Source organism: Cucumis sativus, chromosome 6 (assembly GCF_000004075.3).
Source record: "Cucumis sativus cultivar 9930 chromosome 6, Cucumber_9930_V3, whole genome shotgun sequence".
NCBI lineage: Eukaryota > Viridiplantae > Streptophyta > Magnoliopsida > Cucurbitales > Cucurbitaceae > Cucumis > Cucumis sativus.
In genome coordinates this window covers 5,478,890-5,497,386 of record NC_026660.2, presented here as the reverse complement: position 1 = coordinate 5,497,386, position 18,497 = coordinate 5,478,890, and the positions used below count along the sequence as shown (strand labels likewise).

Genomic DNA, 18,497 nt, shown 5'->3' with positions numbered 1-18,497 from the left:
GTATAGTTAGGGGTGTAGAAGTTTCTCTATATAGATTATTTTAAATGCGTTAGCTATTTTTCTCCAAAAGGTAAAGAGGAAGACTCAAACTTAGTCTATCTTCAAAGTCATAGTCTAAGTAATTCAAAGGATTGAGATGTAGAAATAGATAGAAAAAAAAGAAGAAGAGAAAATTCAAGTAGAAAATTATTTTAATTAAAAAAATTATAAAATATAGCAAAGTATCACGATAGAATATCTATAGATACACGGTAATTTTACTATATTTTATAAATATTTTGATTTATTTAGTTTATATTATGTGGTGTTTCTGTCTCGTTCGTTAGTTGACGATATTCATTATATTACGTATGCTCCCCGCTTCTTGAGAATTGATATTTAATGGAATGTTGTTCGTTTTGTCAGTAGTTTTTCAAGGAAAAAAAATTGTAATGGACGACCTAGACTTTTGTGTGTATATATATATTGTGTATTGCATTGAAAAATGAGCATGGTACAATATCTAATAAATGGTGGGTAGGAAATGATTTCTATGTTGATAAATATTACAAATGGTGGTTTCTGCATAATTAAAACCATTACTCAAACATCATTGTTGCAGCTAATTAATTAATTAATTATGTCATAATCACATTTAGATACTTTTTTTCTGTTAAGAAATAGACCAGAGAGAATTAAAAGAGTGCTGGAGAATATGTGAAGTAGGATAGTTACATATTACTTACACCTTCCTCGTTGGATTTTGTACTCCAAGCAGTAGCCTTGTATTGATGTGTTTACAAACAACATGAATATTTTCAAGATATTTACACAAACTTAACTTTTTTTCAGAAATTCAAGAAGACAAACCCTACTTATTTCTTTTCCTATAACCCCTAGAGCTCTTAGATGTTTGGATCTTTTGAGATCTCTTGCCTTCCACAATTGCCACAATCCACACAGGTTTCCCACACTCAAAAACAACATATCCAACAAATACTCCAAATATAATCCCACATCCATATCCAATAAACACAGCTTTCACCCAAGTTCCTTTTCCACAACTCTCACCTTCTTCTTCTTCATGTAGCACTTGAGATTTATGGTCATTTGGATGTTCACATTTTGGTAGAGGATTCCCACAAAGTCCAAGATTTCCAAGGTAGGATGAACTCTCAAAAGTATCAAATTGTTTGCCTTCTGGAATTGGTCCTGACAGCTGATTTTGTGAGAGATTCAAACATGAGAGAAATGTAAGAGCAACCAACTGAGGAGGAATGCTACCTAACAATTGATTTGAAGAAAGATCCAACCATTCCAGATTGTTCAAATTGCCAATTGATGTAGGAATCCTACCTGTCAGCTTATTGTGTGAAAGGTTCAAACCTATTAGAGACCTCAACATTCCAATTTCCTCTGGTATCTCTCCACTAAAATCATTACTGGACAAGTCAATGGTTTTCAATATCAAAAGAATTCTTTCAAATTTCTGTTCGGTTCCTTTTGATGATATCACAATTGAGTCCCGGTAGTAAATGCGGATTTCTGGTTCTTGAAAAGAGATGGAACGTCTGTTTTCCACTTCCCTGATGGCTCTCATGTTCTTTATAAAATTTGAAGGTAATGGTCCATCAAAATTGTTGTGAGAGAGATCGATAATCCGTAGGTTTGAGAAAGAGTCTTTATGGAAGGTATCGTTGATATGACCGTAAAATTGATTAGACCGAAGGATGATAACTTGCAAATACAAAGCAGGTTTTAACCGGGAAGGAAAATAACCTGTTAAGAACATGAATAAAATTTCAGAATTTATTGTGATATATAGATTTAAATTATATAAGAGAAAGAATCTAAATATAGTCAAACCTATAGATGTAATATCCTATCAGTATTATTGCATAACAGATTAATAAAATATTAAGGGTGTGTTTGATTTTACGTTTAACTTTGAAAATAAGTGATTTAAGAAAAATGAGGTAAGCTTCTGAAACACTTCTACAGTGGATTTTACACATTTCTTATCAAATGATAAACAATAATGATCTTGAAAAGCATTTTTTCCTAAGAAAGCTATAAATTTATGTGCAAGAGAGATTTATATAACCTGTGATTTTGTTTTTTCCGAGATCCAAAACTTGAAGATATTCACAGTTCAACAATGATTGTGGCAATTCTCCTTCTATTTGGTTGTTGTTCAAATCAAGTCTGCTCAGTTGACATTCTGTCGAAAAAAATGTTGGAATCGTGCCACTAAAGTTGTTGTTTTTTAAATCCAAAACTGTAAGTGAGGTGATGCTTGCAAGACATGGTGGAATTGTTCCACTCATGCGATTATTTGAAATACTGAGGATTCTGAGGTAAATTGAAAGGCAAATTGAACGAGGGATCTCTCCAATAAACTGATTTTCTGAAGCAATATAGAACGAAATACTTGGTGTCGGCATGGGAATAGGTCCAACAAAGTTGTTACTTTTCAATACTAAAGTTTGTAGATTAGTCATGTTGGAGAGACAAGATGGAAGTTCACCACTGAAGCTGTTATAGGACAAATCAAGATAATTAAGGTTGGTAGCTTGGCAGATTGAAGAATGAATATTTCCACTAATCTCGTTATTAGAAACAATAAGCATTTCCATTGTTGATGGTAGCAATATGGGAACAGGTAGCTTATTGAACAAGTTGAAACTAAGATCGACTCCCATCAGATTAGGCATAGCATGGAGCACCTCTATTCCCGTGGACAAGAAATTATGAGATAGATCCAGTTTATTCAAACCACTCATTTCGGAAAACCACTCTGGAACTTTTCCTACAATTTGATTGTTTGAAAGATCTAGAAATTCCAACTTCTTATGATATTTCAAAAAGTGGGGGACTTTTTCTAAATTGAGGGATGCCATTCTAATGGATGTAAGATTCGAGGAACTAACATTGGTTGATAGTATTGAAAGTTGGCTATTATTGGAAACGAAAAGGTCATGAAGCCTTGTGATTCTCAACAGCATGTCCAAATTCAAAACACCACTCAAATTATTGTACTCCAATCCTAAGTATGTAAGATTGAGTTGTCTATAAATAGACTCTGAGATTTCACCTTGCAAGTTGTTATAACTGAAATCAAGAAACTCTAATGAGTTGGATTGAAAATCCTTCATGAAACCAAAGAAATTGTTGTTACCTAGATCTAAAGATTTTAAGTTAGGCAATGAAAATATCCAAGAAGGTATGGCATCAATGAATGAGTTCTGTTCCAAACTCAAATAAACAAGATTTGGGAATGGTATATCAGAACAAACGTCATTTGTAAATGAAGTAGAAGAAGAAGGTGTTTGGGTGAGATTCAAAACACAATTGGGTACTAATTGACCCATGATCAAAGGATTAGAATGAGTTTCAAAATTAGGAATTTCACCATTGAAGTTGCAGTCACTAAGGTCTAAGTAACTTAAGACCTTGGCTTCACTAATGGAGTTGGGAATCCCTCCTGAAAAATGAGTTTGAGAAAGATCCAAAACTTGAAGGGATTTACTCCAATTAGACTTGGGCAGATGTCCATTTAACTCAGGGTTATGATAAAGTTTTAACACATGAAAATTTTTAAGACTTAAAATGTAGTCTGGAAAATACCCAGACAACATAGATGCAGACAAATCCAGAGATTCTAAAGAGAGAGAGAAATTCATGAAATTCGAAGAGGGTGTGATGTCAGAAAGATTTGTGTAAGCAAGTCCAAGATCTTTCAGATTGGTTAGGTTATGAACAAGTTGATTCATAACCATGTTTGAAAAACTGAGACCGTCATTATAAGAAAGATGAAGTGAAACTAAGTTGGTCAAGTGTGATATTTGCAAAGGAACGTTCCCTTGGAAGAAAGACCGAGAAAGATCCAGAACCCTCAGGTCTGTAAGCATTCCAAATTGAGGCGAAAATGGAGATCCATCCATATAGTTATAAGAAAGATTCAAAGTTTGGAGGTGGGAGAGAGTGAAAAGGGTATTGTTAGGATGAAGAGTTCCTTGGAGTAAACTGCAGCCAAGATGAAGACCAACCACATGGCCTTGTCCTTCGTCGTCGCACTCCACGCCGTCCCATAAACAACAATCCGTGCTCTCATTCCATGTGGTTGTTGGTGGAGACAACCCAATGCAAAAGAATGATGGCCATGTCATCTCCAAGGAGAAGGCATTCTTGAATTCAAGTAGTTTTGAGCTTTGTTTAGGATCACACACATGATCATGATGACGGGAATTTACAACGAAATTACAGAGGAAAAGAAAGAGAAGAAAGAAGATGCACACTACTTTTAATTCATACAACAACAATGCCATGCTAATGGAGGATATGTAATGGCCGTTTACACAACATCTGATGTGAGTTATTGACTCTTTTAATAGTTGGGGAATTGTTAGGGATAGACTAAATAGAGTTTCCATAGATTTGGCTATATTTGGTAAATAATTTCAATATTTTATCTTTGTCCACTTAAGCTAGCTCTTAAAATGTAGAAAAATATTAAGTGAGAAAATTTTCAAAGTGAGAGAGAGAGCAGATTCAATTAAAGTTGGAAACTGGCAACTTTTTAATTCTTTGAATTCAAAAACATAATCAAACCGATCAATTCCTACAAAATTGAAATCCAATCCAACCCGAATTAAACATAACACTAATATTACAGTCAACTCAATCCTTATATACTTTTGATCAGTTTAGTTGGTTGAATTTTTTCAGTTGCAGGGTTTCTTTGAATAATAACTCCCAGTATAAACTATATGCAAAATGAAAATATAAACAATCATCTTAAACCTTATATTTACTGTAATCTCTTTACCAAAACAAACAGATAAATAAATGTTTTCGAAACTTGGAGACAGGGCGATGGTGTAGAGAGTGAGGCCAACCTAAATTCATTAATAATCTCTTAAGTGCACCACACACATCAGGGTAGTTAGGTGTAGAAATTTCTCTATGTAGATATTAAATGTTTGATATTTTTTCTCCAAAAATTAAAGAAGAAGAAGAAGAAGAAGAAGACTGATTCTTACACATTTTCAAAGTCAAAGTCAAGTATTAAAGAATTTAGATGAAAAAATTAAATATAGAAGAGAATTCAATTTCTCCATGCAGATAAGGTGGGTCAATATTTTAACTTTTTCATTTATTAGGAATTTAATTATAGTGGGCCAAAGACTGGTGTAGATATGTTCCTATACTTTTATATAAAATATAAAACTATATGATATAAAAATTTCTATATAAAATTGTAATTACTGGAACCACGCTACCTAAATCAATAAACTTTCTTTAACTAAAACATCTTCGACATTCCAATTTCTTTTGGTATCTCTCCATTAAAACCATTGCTTGATAGATCAATAGTTTTAAATATGAAAAGATTTCTTTCCAAATGTTGTTCTATCCCTTTTAATGATATCCCATAATTGAATCTTGATAGTAAATAGTACTTTCACGAGAAGTGTTGGGTTGGTTTTTGACATCTTCCTGGATGGCTCTCATGTTGTTAAAAAAAGTTTGAAGGCAATGGTCCACTGAAATAGTTGTGAGAAAGATCCATAATTTGTAGGCTTAAGAAAGAATCCTCCGTTGAAGGGATTGCTGATATGGCCATAAAATTGATTGGATCCAAGGATGAGAACTCGCAAACTTGCAACAGATGAATTAGATGATGAAGGTCCTTGGGTGAGATTAAAAACACAATTGGGTACTAGTTGGCCCATGAAATTAGTTTCGAAAGGTCTAAGTACCTCAATGCCTTGGCTTCACCAATGGAGCTGGGAATCCCTCCTGAATATTTAGTTTGAGAAAGATCCAAAATTTGAAGGGATTTACTCCAATTAGACATGGGTAGATGTCCATTCAACTTATTGTTATCTTTAAGTATTAACGCATGTAAATTTGGAAGACTGAAAATGTGGTCTGGAAAATTCTCAAACAAGCCACTTGAAGAAAGATCAAGAGAGTGTAAAAAGAGAGAGAAGTTGAGGATTGAAGTGGGACTAAGGTCATGAAGATTTACTTCAGTAAGTCAAAAATCCCTTAGATTGGTTAAGCTACGAACAAGTTGATTCATAACCACATTTGAAAAACTGAGAACATAATTATAATCAAAAGACTAAAAGCCCCTACTAAAAATTAGGAGAGCACTCTGTATGTTTTACTGCAAAGGATGGCGTGTAGAAAGTGCCATCAAACCACATGTTCGTGTACTTATGGGTGTAGAAGTTTCTCTATATAGATTTTAAATGCGTTAGCTATTTTTCTCCAAAAATTAAAGAAGAAGACTCAAACTTAGTCATCTTCAAAGTCAAGTAATTTATATATAGGATTTGAAAGGTAGAAATAGAAAGAAAGAATACAAAACTTATGAAAATATTTATAAAATACAAAAAAAAAAAAAAATGTATTTCAAACCCTATGATATATTGCAATCATCAATTTACAACTATGAAATAGAAGTAAACATTTATTTGTTAAATGAAAGAAAAAAAAACGTGGGTGCAGTAGAACTTAACATTAGCATTATTGGTAATTGAATATATGATCAAATACAAAGCTTAGTTATTTCTTCCAGCAGCTCTGTAGTTGTTCCTCCTTGGTTTGCCTTCCACCCTTGCTACAATCCACACAGGTTTTCCAATTCGAAAAACAAGATATCCAACAAAAATTCCAAAGCCCATTCCACATCCATACCCCAAGAATACAACTTTCCACCAAAACCCTTTTGATAAACTATCATCTTCATCATCATCATCTACTAATTGAGATTCATGGCTATTCCCTGTTTCATCCCCACCACAGTTTGGCAGAGGAAAGTTACAGAGTCCAATATTTCCAACGTATGAAGAACTCTCAAAAGTAGCAAACTGTTTTCCTTGAGGAATTGGTCCTGACAATTGATTTTGTGAGAGGTTCAAAATAGAGAGATATGTAAGAGCACCCAACTGAGGAGGGATCTGACCTCTGAGTTCATTTGAAGAAAGATCCAACCATTCGAGGTTTGTCAAATTTCCCAACGACGTAGGAATTTCACCTGTTAACTTATTGTGGGAAATGTTGAGACCTCCCAAAAACCGAAGTATCCCAATTTCACTTGGTATCTCTCCACTAAAATCATTACTTGATAAATCCATAGCTTTGAATGCCTTCAGTATTCTTTCCACCCTTTGGTTCGATCCTTTTAGTGTTAATAACAAGGAATCTTGGTAATTATCCGAGGAGCCGAAGAAAAACCATTCAGGATAAAGGTAATCATCAAATTGAGGTATCAAATCAAATTTTTTTATGGCTCTCAAGTTTAGAAACAAGTTTGATGGTAATGGGCCACTAAAATGATTGAAAGATAGATCAAGGATTCGTAGGTTGAAAAAAGAGTATGTGTTGAATGAGTTGTTGAGGTGACCGTAAAATCGATTTGATCGAAAGATAAGAGCTCGTAACGGGAGAGTAGACAACCAATGGGGGAAGTGACCTGTTATATTATTATTTTCAACATCTAAAATTTGGAGATCCTCACAGTTCAACAAGGAGGTTGGCAATTCTCCTTCTAGTTTGTTGTTGCTCAAGTCAAGGCTTCTTAACTTACATGATGTTGAAAATGTTGAGGGAATGGTTCCAGAAATGTCGTTAGCTTGAAGATTCAATGCTAACAGAGAAGCTATGTTTGTGAGACATGGTGGAAGTGTACCACTCAAGTGATTATTGGAAAGACCAAGGATTGCAAGGTTGTTTGCAAAGCAGATTGAAAATGGGATTTCTCCAGTGAAGTGATTTTCTGAAGCAAGGTAGTATTGAATATTTTGTGGTGTGGGAATAACCCCAGAAAAGTTGTTACTTTTCAATATCAAAGTGTTTAGATTAGACATGTTGGAGAGACAAGGTGGAATTGTACCACTAAAGCTATTATTTGACAAATCAAGGAATATAAGATTGGTGGCTTCGCAAATTGAAGGATGAATGTTTCCACTTACCTCATTATTTGAAACACTAAAATATTCCATAATTGATGGCAACAATATTGGAGTTGGTAGCTTATTGAACAAATTAAAATCAAGAAACAATCTCTTTAACTTAGGCAAAGAGAGGAGATGCTCCATTCCTGAGGACAAAGCATTATGAGAAAGTTCTAGAATGCTCAAATTCTTCTGATATCTTAAAAAGTAGGGGACATTGTTGTTTAATTTGACGGATGACATACTAATGAATTCAAGATTTGAGGAGATAGGTTTGGATGAGAATATTGAGAGTTGGGGATTGTTGGAAACACATAGAGATGTTAGACTTGGGATTCTCTCAATGTCTAAATTAAAAACCCCACTCAAATTGTTGTGGCATAATCTTAACTCTCTAAGGTTCACTTGTCTATAGACGGACAAGGGGATTTCACCTTGGAACTGGTTAAAACTTGCATCAACATACTCCAATGTGTTGGACCTAAAATCCCTCATGAAACCAGAGAAATTGTTATGATATAGATTCAGAAATTTTAAGGTTGGTAATGAAAATAGCCAAGAGGGGATGACACCAGTGAAATTGTTGCTTGCCAAGTTCAAATGGGTAAGATTTGAAAGCTGTCCTGTTGAACAAACATTTCCAGGAAGAAGAGTACTTAAAAATGAATTAGATGAAGAAGGTGCTCTTTTGGTGATGTTGAACACACAATTGGGTACTAATTGATCACCCATGATCAAAGGATTAGAATGGATTTCGAAATTAGAAATTTCACCATTGAAGTTGCAGGATCCAAGGTCCAAATACCTCAAGGCTCTGGCTTCACCAATGGAGCTTGGGATCCCTCCTGAAAAATTAGTGAAAGAAAGATCCAAAAGTTGAAGGGATCGACTCCAATTAGACGTGGGCAGATGTCCATTCAACTCAAGGTTATATTGAAGTGCTAACACATGTAAATTTGGAAGATTGAAAATGTGGTCAGGAAAATTTCCAGACAAGTAGGAATAAGAAAGATCAAGAGACTCTAGAGAGAGAGAGAAATTCATGAAATTAGAAGTGGGTATGATGTGTGATAGATTTGTATGAGCAAGCCCAAGATCCCTTAGATTGGTTAGGTTAAGAACAAGTTGATTCATAACCATGTTTGAAAAAGTGAGATCGAAATTATAAAAAAGATGAAGGGAAACCAATTTAGACAAATGTGATATTTGTAATGGAACGTGGCCTTTGAAAAAGGACCTGGAAAGATCCAAAACTCTCAAGTTTGAAAGGATTCCAAATTGAGGTGAAAAGGGAGATCCTGAAAAATTGTTAGAAGAAAGATTCAAGGTTTGGAGGTGGGAAAGAGTGAAAAGGGTGCTGTTAGGATGAAGAGTTCCTTGGAGTAAACTGCAACCAAGATGAAGGGCAACCACATGGCCTTGTCCTTGGTCGTCGCACTCCACGCCGTCCCATAAACAGCAATCTGTGCTCTCATTCCATGTTGTTGTTCTTGGATACGACTTACTGCAATAACTTGATGGCGCACCCAAGGAAAAAGCATTCTTGAATTGAAGTAATGCTAAGCTTTGTTGAGGATGACACAGTAGAAGATGATGATGATGATGTTGGGAACTAACAGTAAGTGAAATATTAGAGAGGAAAAGAAAGAGAAGAAAGAAGTAGAACATGATGATCATCACTACTTGCTGTAATTCATACAAGATAGTGGTTTGCAAAATCTGATGTGAGTTAAGAGCCTCTTATAATAATTCTAACAATTTTCTTTCTTTTACCTTTTCAACTTTGAATAGTGAGTTAACGACACACATGCATGTAGACAGCTAGGGAAGGATATGGTGTAGAAAGACGCCATCAACTTCACCAAACTTCATTTCTAATCTCTTTCCCTAAATTACAAAAATAAAAAATAACTTTCTAGTTTGTATAAAAAATATCCATGAATTTTCAAAAAGGCTTTTAAGAAAATACCTTTAACGCGTTTTGAACGGAAATTATTAAAGTTTTGTTTAAAATATACTCTATTTTAAACTTTCATAAATACACTTAAACTAAAAAAAAAAAAAGCTAGAAACGTAATTTTTACATCAAATTCTTACCATCCAAAACTGAAAACCAATTCTTTTTAGTGAAAACCATAGTTTAAATTTGAATCCATATATCGATATTAATACACAAATTACGAGAAATAAACATCAAAATGAAAATAATAGAAATATTAGACTTGTTTACTTATTTGAAAATAATAAAATATTTATTTACTAACTTAAATTTATTTATTTATTTATAATCTTTTCATAATCGTATTTTAAACCTTGGTTAAAATATAAAATCTCACAAAATTTCAAAATAAAATATTCTCCATAAAACATATTAAAATAATAATTAGTCAAAAAAATATCACACTGATAAATCCATCACAATATTATGTGTATTAGATATAATACATATTCTATCACTCTCTGTTAATAGTCAAATAAATTTAAAACTATGATTTTAACTTAAAACTTTGGTTGGTGAGAAAAGCTTAAGAGTATTTATAAAACTTTTCGATAGATCAAGGGTATTTTTCAAACAAAATTTTAACGATTAAGGTATTTTTACACGAACTACAAATTTTAGGAGCATCTTTGTAATTCTAACTTTTTTTTTTTTCCAAAAATGAAAAGAAGAAGACCTAAAAAGTTTGGACATCTTTTTTAAGTCAAGTCAAGTAAATGATTTGGATGTATTTATAGAATAAGGAAACAACCAAAAACAATCACTTCCAACTCAATTTGAACTCTTCAACAATATTTCTTCTTTTCAAAAATTTTATCGACAAATATATATTTAAAGGAGAATTGACCTGGAGGTAAAGTGTGAAGATAAAGAAAATATTTGGAGCAAAATGAACCAAAATATTTATAAAATAAAGCAAAATTTTAAATTATATCAATGATAAGAAGTCATAAAAGCCTAACCGTGTCTACTATTATTGATAAAATACAAAATTATATTATATTTCGTAAATATTTTATACAATTCGGTTATTTACAATAATTTCTCAAAATATTTTGGATATTATTTACCCTTTAATGTCATGTAAATAGTGGAAAGAATGAAAGGTAAAGGAGAGAGGTGGAAGAGGACATAATGCCTTCTTTGTTGAACTATACAAAGGGGAAACTAATAGTGTTTTTATTTACCATCTCCAACCTTTATATACATCTGATGATAGATTACAAACTGTGATCTATATAAGGATGTCATCGAGATATGATGACAGTTTGGCTATGATGAACTAATGATGGTTTATCTCCAACCTTAATTTAAATCTGACGTAAAAGCTGGAGACATCTTACATACACGGTGATAGTTCGATATGATTAATGAATGATAGTTTTTAACTGATATCACTTCTAAATCAACATGTAATTAAGAAACATATTGGCATAAGTGAAACTGATAAACAATTAGATATGGGAAAAAATTGTTGAAGATATCAACGTTGGAGACACAAGGTTGGGTTAGAAAGCACCATTGTCAAGTTCAATTCATATAAACTATTTCGTACACCATCATCTCTGTGTATAGTTTGGGGTGTACAAAATTCTTTATATATACATAATCCATTTTAAATGTTTTAGTATTTTTATTCAAAAACAAAATGAAAGAGGCTTGGAATCTTCAAACTAGCTCAAAAGTCAAGTAAGTGATTAAGATGTGTAGAACTAAAAAAAGAAAAAATCGAAAAATCGAAAGTCCCAATTTAATACCCATACTGTAATTTACTGTAGTTTTCTTCTTACTTTAGTAAAAAAAAATTAATTGTTAATAAAAAAAATTTTAAAAAATCAAAATAAAGTTTTTGAAAGTATTTTTTTTAGTTTCTATCATTTAGCTTGATTTTTTAATCAAATACATGATAGAAAATAGATCAACAAAATTTAAAAAAAAATTAGAAAATTAGAGATAAAAAGAGTGCTCATGAAATTAACTTTTGGTAACTAATTAAGCTTAATTTTCATAATTAGCTTAGACGTCTTCATAAAGTTAAAGTATTTTGTGGAAAGGCAATTACGACAACTTATGTGTTAATAAAAAATCCAAAAAATGGCTAATTCCGATTAAATGGACAACTATAAAAGACAAAGGTAGTCTTGACATTACATCAATCTCAAACACAAATTTCACTCTACTAACCAAATGGCTATGGAGATATCAGTGTGAGCCAAAATCTCTATGGCTAAATATTCCAAACTCATTGGGAGAATTTCCACTATAAGGAAAACATAACAGCTCAAAATGAGGAAAACATAACAGCTCAAAATGCCCTTGGGAGATCTATATGTAAAGGGATTGAGTGGTATAATAGCAAAATGAAATGGAAAGTGAATGATGGTAAATACATAGTTTTCTGGCATGGAGTATGGAATTATGAAATACCACTTAAAATTAAGGTTCCTAGATTCTTTGCACTATCAATGATCAAGAATGGAACAATCGTAGATGCATGAAATGAGGATATTGGTGATTGGGATATCAAGCCAAAGAAGAACCTTTTAACGATAGGAAAAACAATGCTTTGGAACTCCATAAAAGCATCTTTTCCTAATAGATATCTAGCCATAAAGGTATAAACAAGCTCGAATGAAAGTTAAACAAACATGGGGCTTTCTCTACCATGTCTGTTAAAGAAGTCATCCACTCTTTCAAACAAATAATGCTTACATAAACATCACTCTACAGGCATTTATGGAAATCCAAAATCCCAAAATATGTAAAGTTTTTTTATGGACTTTACTGCATATAATGATGTTTTGTCGTTGGATTTGATTCAAAAAAGAATCAAAATTACAATGTGTTTAAGCTCAAGTTGGTGTGTTATGTGCAAATCAAATAATGAATCTATTGAGCATCTCTTCATCCAGTGTCCTACGACGCAATATCTTTGGAACAAGGCTGATATTACACAAGGATTACAAAGCATCACAGCTCCTCCAAATAATCTTTCCAACAACCCAAGTACAAAATAAGTTACTATTCAACTCAATTTTGTGGTTGTTGTTCTATATGAGTCATATGGTTGAAAAGAAATAAAAGAGTCTTCAACAACTGCTGTCAAAGTCCTATCAAGTTATGATAATATATATGCAATAATACAAGCCTATGGACATCGGAAAGCAAATTCTTTTTGTCAATTTTACTCACCCTCCGTTGTCTCTCTAAATATCAATACTTTGTTATAGTGTTATGGGCTTATCTCTAGCCCTTGAACTTTTTGTACCCTACACTTTCATGAATGCATATATATGGGGTATGATGGGGGTGCTAAAAGGGTGTCCACCTAGTGGGAATATTTGGGTGCACCTACTGACCCACCGTTAATATCCTTTTCTAAAAAAATTGAAATTCAACCCAACCAAAATTAATTAAACATAACTAATATTACAATTAACTCAATCCTTGTATACTTTTGAGTTTAGTTGGTTGAATTTGTTCAGTTGCAGGGTTTCTTTGAGTAACTCCTAGTATAAACAATCATCTTAAACCTTATATTTACTATAATCTCTTTATTACTAAAACAAACAAACAACCTAAATTCGTTACAATCACTTTATAGTGCACCACACACATCAGTGTAGTTGGAAGAAGAAGAAGACTGATTCTTAGGCATTATCTTTTTAGATGAAGAAATTAAATATAGTTTTTGGATGAAATTAAATATAGAAGAAAATTTGAAAACTTTATATATATATATCTACTAAATTCATGATTTGTAAATTAGTTCACTCCAAAACCCATAAACAATGGAAATTAATCTAAGAAATAGCTAATGTTCACTGAACTGCTTTAGGTTAGCTCAAATCTTAGGACCCCTTTTTGTGAATACAACGTTTTTAGAAGAAGGAATTGAGCATTGGAAGTAGTCCCCAATAAAGTTTTATTCAATCCAAGGATTTAAACTTTCTTTTTGGGCTTTTGTTTCAAGAAAAAGACTCGGAAAGATGAAAATTAGTAGTAGACTGGTAGTTGTGTTCTATAAGTTTGTAACTACCAATGGAAGTTAAGGAAGGTAAATTACTTGAATATTCCTTGATTTAGCCATTTAGCAAAAGCTCAAGGTTCTTTGAATGGAAATCAAGTGTGTGTGACTTTTAAAAAGGTTGATACATATATATCAGTATATCATGATTACTTGAATGTTTAAAAGGGTCTTATGTTTACTAGAGAAGGGTTTAAGTCAGGTGAAATAAGGTTTCAAGAGAGTTTATGTTTTCCAATTCCATTTGAGAATGATGAGAAAGTTTTGCAGAATAAAATCTAGACACAACGCAAAATAAATATAAACTAATAGATAGAAGTAATAACTATGAATTTGAATCATTTTTTTTTCATAGCCTTACAACGTCTCCTAGATGTTTGGATCTTTTGAACTTTTTTGCCTTCCACTTGCCACAATCCACATCGGTTTCCCACATTTGAAAACAACATATCCAATAAATACTCCAAATACCATTCCACATCCATAACCCATGAACACAGCTTTCACCCAAATTCTTTTCTCCAAGCTGTTGTCTTCTTCTTGTTCATGCCACAGTTGAGGTTTATGGTCATTTTGATCTGCATCACATTTTGGTAGAAGATTTCCACAGAGTCCAAGATTTCCAAGGTAGGAAGAACTCTCAAAAGTATCAAATTGCTTGCCTTTAGGAATTGGTCCGGACAGATGATTTTGGGAATTAAAGATTCAAATGAGACAAGAACGTAAGATCAACCAACTCAGAAGGAATATTACCAAACAATTGATTTCATGAAAGATCCAACCATTCTAGACTGTTTAAATTGCCAAGTGATGTAGGAATCCCACCTGTAAGCTTATTGTGTGAAAGGTTCAAACCTACAAGAGACTTCAACATTCCAATTTCCTTCCGTATCTCTCCATTAATACCATTGGGTGATAGATCAATAGTTTTAAATATCAAAAGATTTATTTCCAACTGTTGTTCTATCCCTTTTAATGATATCCCAATTGAATCTTGATAGAAAACATTTTCAAGAAAAGAGTTGGGTTGGATTTCCATTTCCTGGAGGGCTCTCATGTTGTTAAAAAAATTTAAAGGCAATGGTCCACTGAAATAGTTGTGAGAAAGATCAATAATTTGTAGGTTTCAGAAAGAATTTTTATTGAAGCTGGAATTGTTGATAAGATCACCATAAAATTGATTGGATCAAAGGATGAGAAGTAGCAAACTTGAAGCAGTTTTTAACCAATAAGGAAAGTATCCTGTCAAAATAGAATAAAAATAAAATCTCAGATTTATTGCGATCGATATCTCCATTTAAATTATATAAGAGAAAAAAACTAAGTAAGGCATGAATCTATTTGTGGTTTTATGGGTTTAAGTGAGAATTACACATAAACTGTCATGTTGTTATTTCCAATATCCAAAACTTCAAGATATTCACAGTTCAGCAATGACTTTGGAAATTCTCCTTCGATTTGGTTGTTCTTCAAATCAACGCTGCTCAATTGACATCCCGTTGAAGGAAATGTAGGAATGGAACCACTAAAGTTGTTATTTTTTAAATTCAATACTGAAAGAGAAGTGCTGATGTTTGTGAGACATGGTGGAATTGTTCCATTCATGTGATTATTTGACAGACTGAGGATGGCGAGGTCAAGTGAAAGGCAAATTGAAAGAGGGATTTCTCCAATCAACTGATTTTCTGAAGCAATATAGTATTGAATCTTTGGAGGTATGGTAATAACTCCAGACAAATTGTTACTTTTCAATATCAAATGGGATAGATTAGTCATGTTGGAGAGACAAGGTGGAAGTTCACCACTTAAGCTATTATTGGACAAATCCAAAAAAGTGAGTTTGGTGGCTTGGCAGATTGAAGGATGGATATTTCCACTAACCTTATTATTTGAAACAATAAAATCTTCCATAAACGATGATAGCAACATTGGAACAGGTAGCTTATTAAACAAGTTAAAATCAAGAAAGAGACTCCTCAGATTAGGCAAAGCAAGTAGCACCTCTATTCCTAAGGACAAAAAATTATGAGATAGATCTAGTTTAACCAAACCACCCAATTCAGAAAACCACTCAGGAACTTTTTCTACAATTTGATTATTTGAAAGGTTTAGGTTGGACAAGTACTTTTGATTTCTCAAGAAGTAAGGGATTTTTTCTAATTTGATGGAATCTATTCCTATGTCAAGAAGATGTGCAGGCGTAAGTGTAGTTGAGAATATTGAAAGTTGGGTGTTCTTGGAAATGTAAAGCCACGATAGATTTGGGACTCTCGACAGCATGTTGAAATTCAAAACCCCACTCAAATGATTGGAATTCAATCTTAAATATGTAAGATTGAGTTGCCTATAAATAGACTCTGAAATTTCACCTTGCAAATTGTTATCACTTAAATCGAGATGCTTTAATGAGTTGAATCTAAAATCCCTCATGAAACCAAAGAATTGGTTTCTAGAGAGATCCAAATACTTTAAGTTAGGCAAGGAGTATAGCCAAGAGGGTATAGCACCCGTGAATGAGTTAAGTGTCAAGTCCACATAGATAAGATTTGAAAGTCCTGTTGAACAAATATTTCCATGATGAAGAGGACTTGAAAATGATGTAGATGAAGAAGGTGTTTGGGTGAGATTCAGAACACAATTGGGTACTAATTGACCCATGATCATAGGATTAGAATGACTTTCAAAATTAGGAATTTCACCATAAAACATACAGTAACTAAAGTCTAAGTACCTCAATGCCTTGGCTTCACCAATGGAGTTGGGAATCTCTCCTGAAAAATTAGTGAAAGAAAGATCCAAAATTTGAAGGGATTTACTCCAATTAGACATGGGCAGATGTCCATTCAACTCAGTATTCCAACGAAGCTTTAAGACGCGCAAATTTGGAAGACAAAAAATGTGGTCTGGAAAATTCCCGGACAACTCAGATGAAAAAAAATCAAGAGACTCTAAAGAGAGAGAGAAGTTCAAGAAAGTAGAAGTGGGTAGGATGCATGAAAGATTGGTTTCAGCAAGCCCAAGTTCCCTTAGATTGGTTATGTTATCGACAAGTTGATTCATAACCAGGTTTGAAAAACTGAGATCAGAATTATAAGAAAGATGGAGGGAAACCAATTTAAACAAATGTGAAATTTGTAATGGAACATGACCTTTGAAAGATGACCCCGAAAGATCCAGAAACTCTCAAGTTTGAAAGCATTCCGAATTGAGGTGAAAATGGAGATCCTGCCAAATGATTGTAAGAAAGATTCAAGGTTTTGAGGTGGGAGAGGGTGAAAAGGGTGTTGTTGGGATGAAGAGTACTTGCATTGAGAAAACTGCAGCCAAGATGAAGACCAACAACATGGCCTTCTCTTTTGTCATCACACTCCACACCATCCCATGAACAAGCTAGGAATCTGTGGTCTGATTCCATTTGAAAGTTCGTGGATGTATATACCACTCACTCCAAGAACTTGATAGTGTGTCCAAGGAAAAGTCATTCTTGAATTGAAGTAATGCTAAGCTTTAATTAGGATCACACACTGGTACATGATGATATGATGTTGTTGGGAATTCACAGTAAGTGAAAAGAAGAAAGAGAAGAAAGAAGTAGCAGTACATCATCAAATGGAGGATACAAAATCTGATGTGAGTTATATACATATCACCCATTTTGTAATAATAAGCGTTTTACATTTTTTCTTTCAACTTTTAAAGCAATCAAATACATACTTTGCTTTTTTTATTTGAGCAGATATTATATATAGAATAAACGATTGTCATTCATTATCATCGTTTTCTTTTCTCTTTTGTGATCTTTTTTTATTTTTCTCTTTGTATCATATTTTCTCTTTTCACCCTCATTTTCTCTTCTTCTACAACTTTTTTAAATATTTCTATTTCTCCTTCATTCTCATATTCTGTGTGTAATTTTTCTTTTCCTTCCCATTTGTTTTCCTTTTCTTTTCATCATCTTTTTCCATTACTTTTTTTTATATTTTTTCAGATTATTTTCCAAATATATTATATGAGTGATATCAATTAATCATAAGCTATTTTTTAAATTTACCGTTAGCTTTACACCCTAAACCCTATTTTTTTTAGAGATAACCGTGAGATAGCAAATAACACACTATCTATTTTCACATACCCTAAACCCTTTTAAGTTAAGTAGGATAATATGTGTTTTAAGATACAGTCCATTTTCCAAATAACACACAATCACAAATACATTGTATTTGCAAACTATTTAGTTTTGAAAAATATTAACTAATTTGGATTAACAAGATTTCATCTGTACTCCTATGACAAATTTTCGGATTTTTAGTATTTAAATCAAATTAATTAATATTTATTTATTTATTTCAGGTTTAATAAAGATTTTTCCTACAAAATTGGAAAAAGATTTTTAACCTCGTTCATTAGATTTCATAATATTTTGAATTCAAATCTAATCCCTAAAACAATGACAATCACTACTTCATTATTTTCATATGATTATACATAATAAATGGTTACGAGAATTTCAACCATTCCTAAAATA

General features: G+C 32.7%; 3 protein-coding genes across 4 annotated transcripts; all 3 read right to left on the bottom strand.

The window, feature by feature from the left end:
- Positions 1-693: 693 nt before the first annotated feature.
- On the bottom strand, positions 694-4,562 carry LOC101208762 (receptor-like protein 6). The gene is made up of 2 exons (XM_004153368.3): positions 2,084-4,562; positions 694-1,758 (listed from the first exon to the last, which is right to left on the bottom strand). Exons 1-2 carry the CDS (start codon positions 4,410-4,412, stop codon positions 851-853), a joined length of 3,237 nt encoding a protein of 1,078 aa, XP_004153416.3. The 5' UTR covers positions 4,413-4,562; the 3' UTR covers positions 694-850.
- Positions 4,173-17,598, bottom strand: LOC101204859 (receptor-like protein 12). 2 transcript variants are annotated; one of them, XM_011658419.2, is made up of 3 exons: positions 15,352-17,598; positions 15,143-15,214; positions 4,173-5,525 (listed from the first exon to the last, which is right to left on the bottom strand). In XM_011658419.2, the coding sequence occupies exons 1-2, from the start codon at positions 17,030-17,032 to the stop codon at positions 15,159-15,161; spliced, it is 1,737 nt and encodes a 578-aa protein (XP_011656721.2). In that variant the 5' UTR covers positions 17,033-17,598; the 3' UTR covers positions 4,173-5,525; positions 15,143-15,158. The 2 variants fall into 2 exon arrangements, 1 of the variants encoding a protein (XP_011656721.2); XR_004217565.1 differs by lacking the exon at positions 4,173-5,525 and having other exon boundaries at positions 14,181-15,214; positions 16,704-17,593.
- On the bottom strand, positions 6,399-9,678 carry LOC101213157 (receptor-like protein 9DC3). Its single transcript, XM_004153584.3, has one exon. It carries the CDS (start codon positions 9,621-9,623, stop codon positions 6,552-6,554), a length of 3,072 nt encoding a protein of 1,023 aa, XP_004153632.2. The 5' UTR covers positions 9,624-9,678; the 3' UTR covers positions 6,399-6,551.
- Positions 17,599-18,497: the final 899 nt, after the last annotated feature.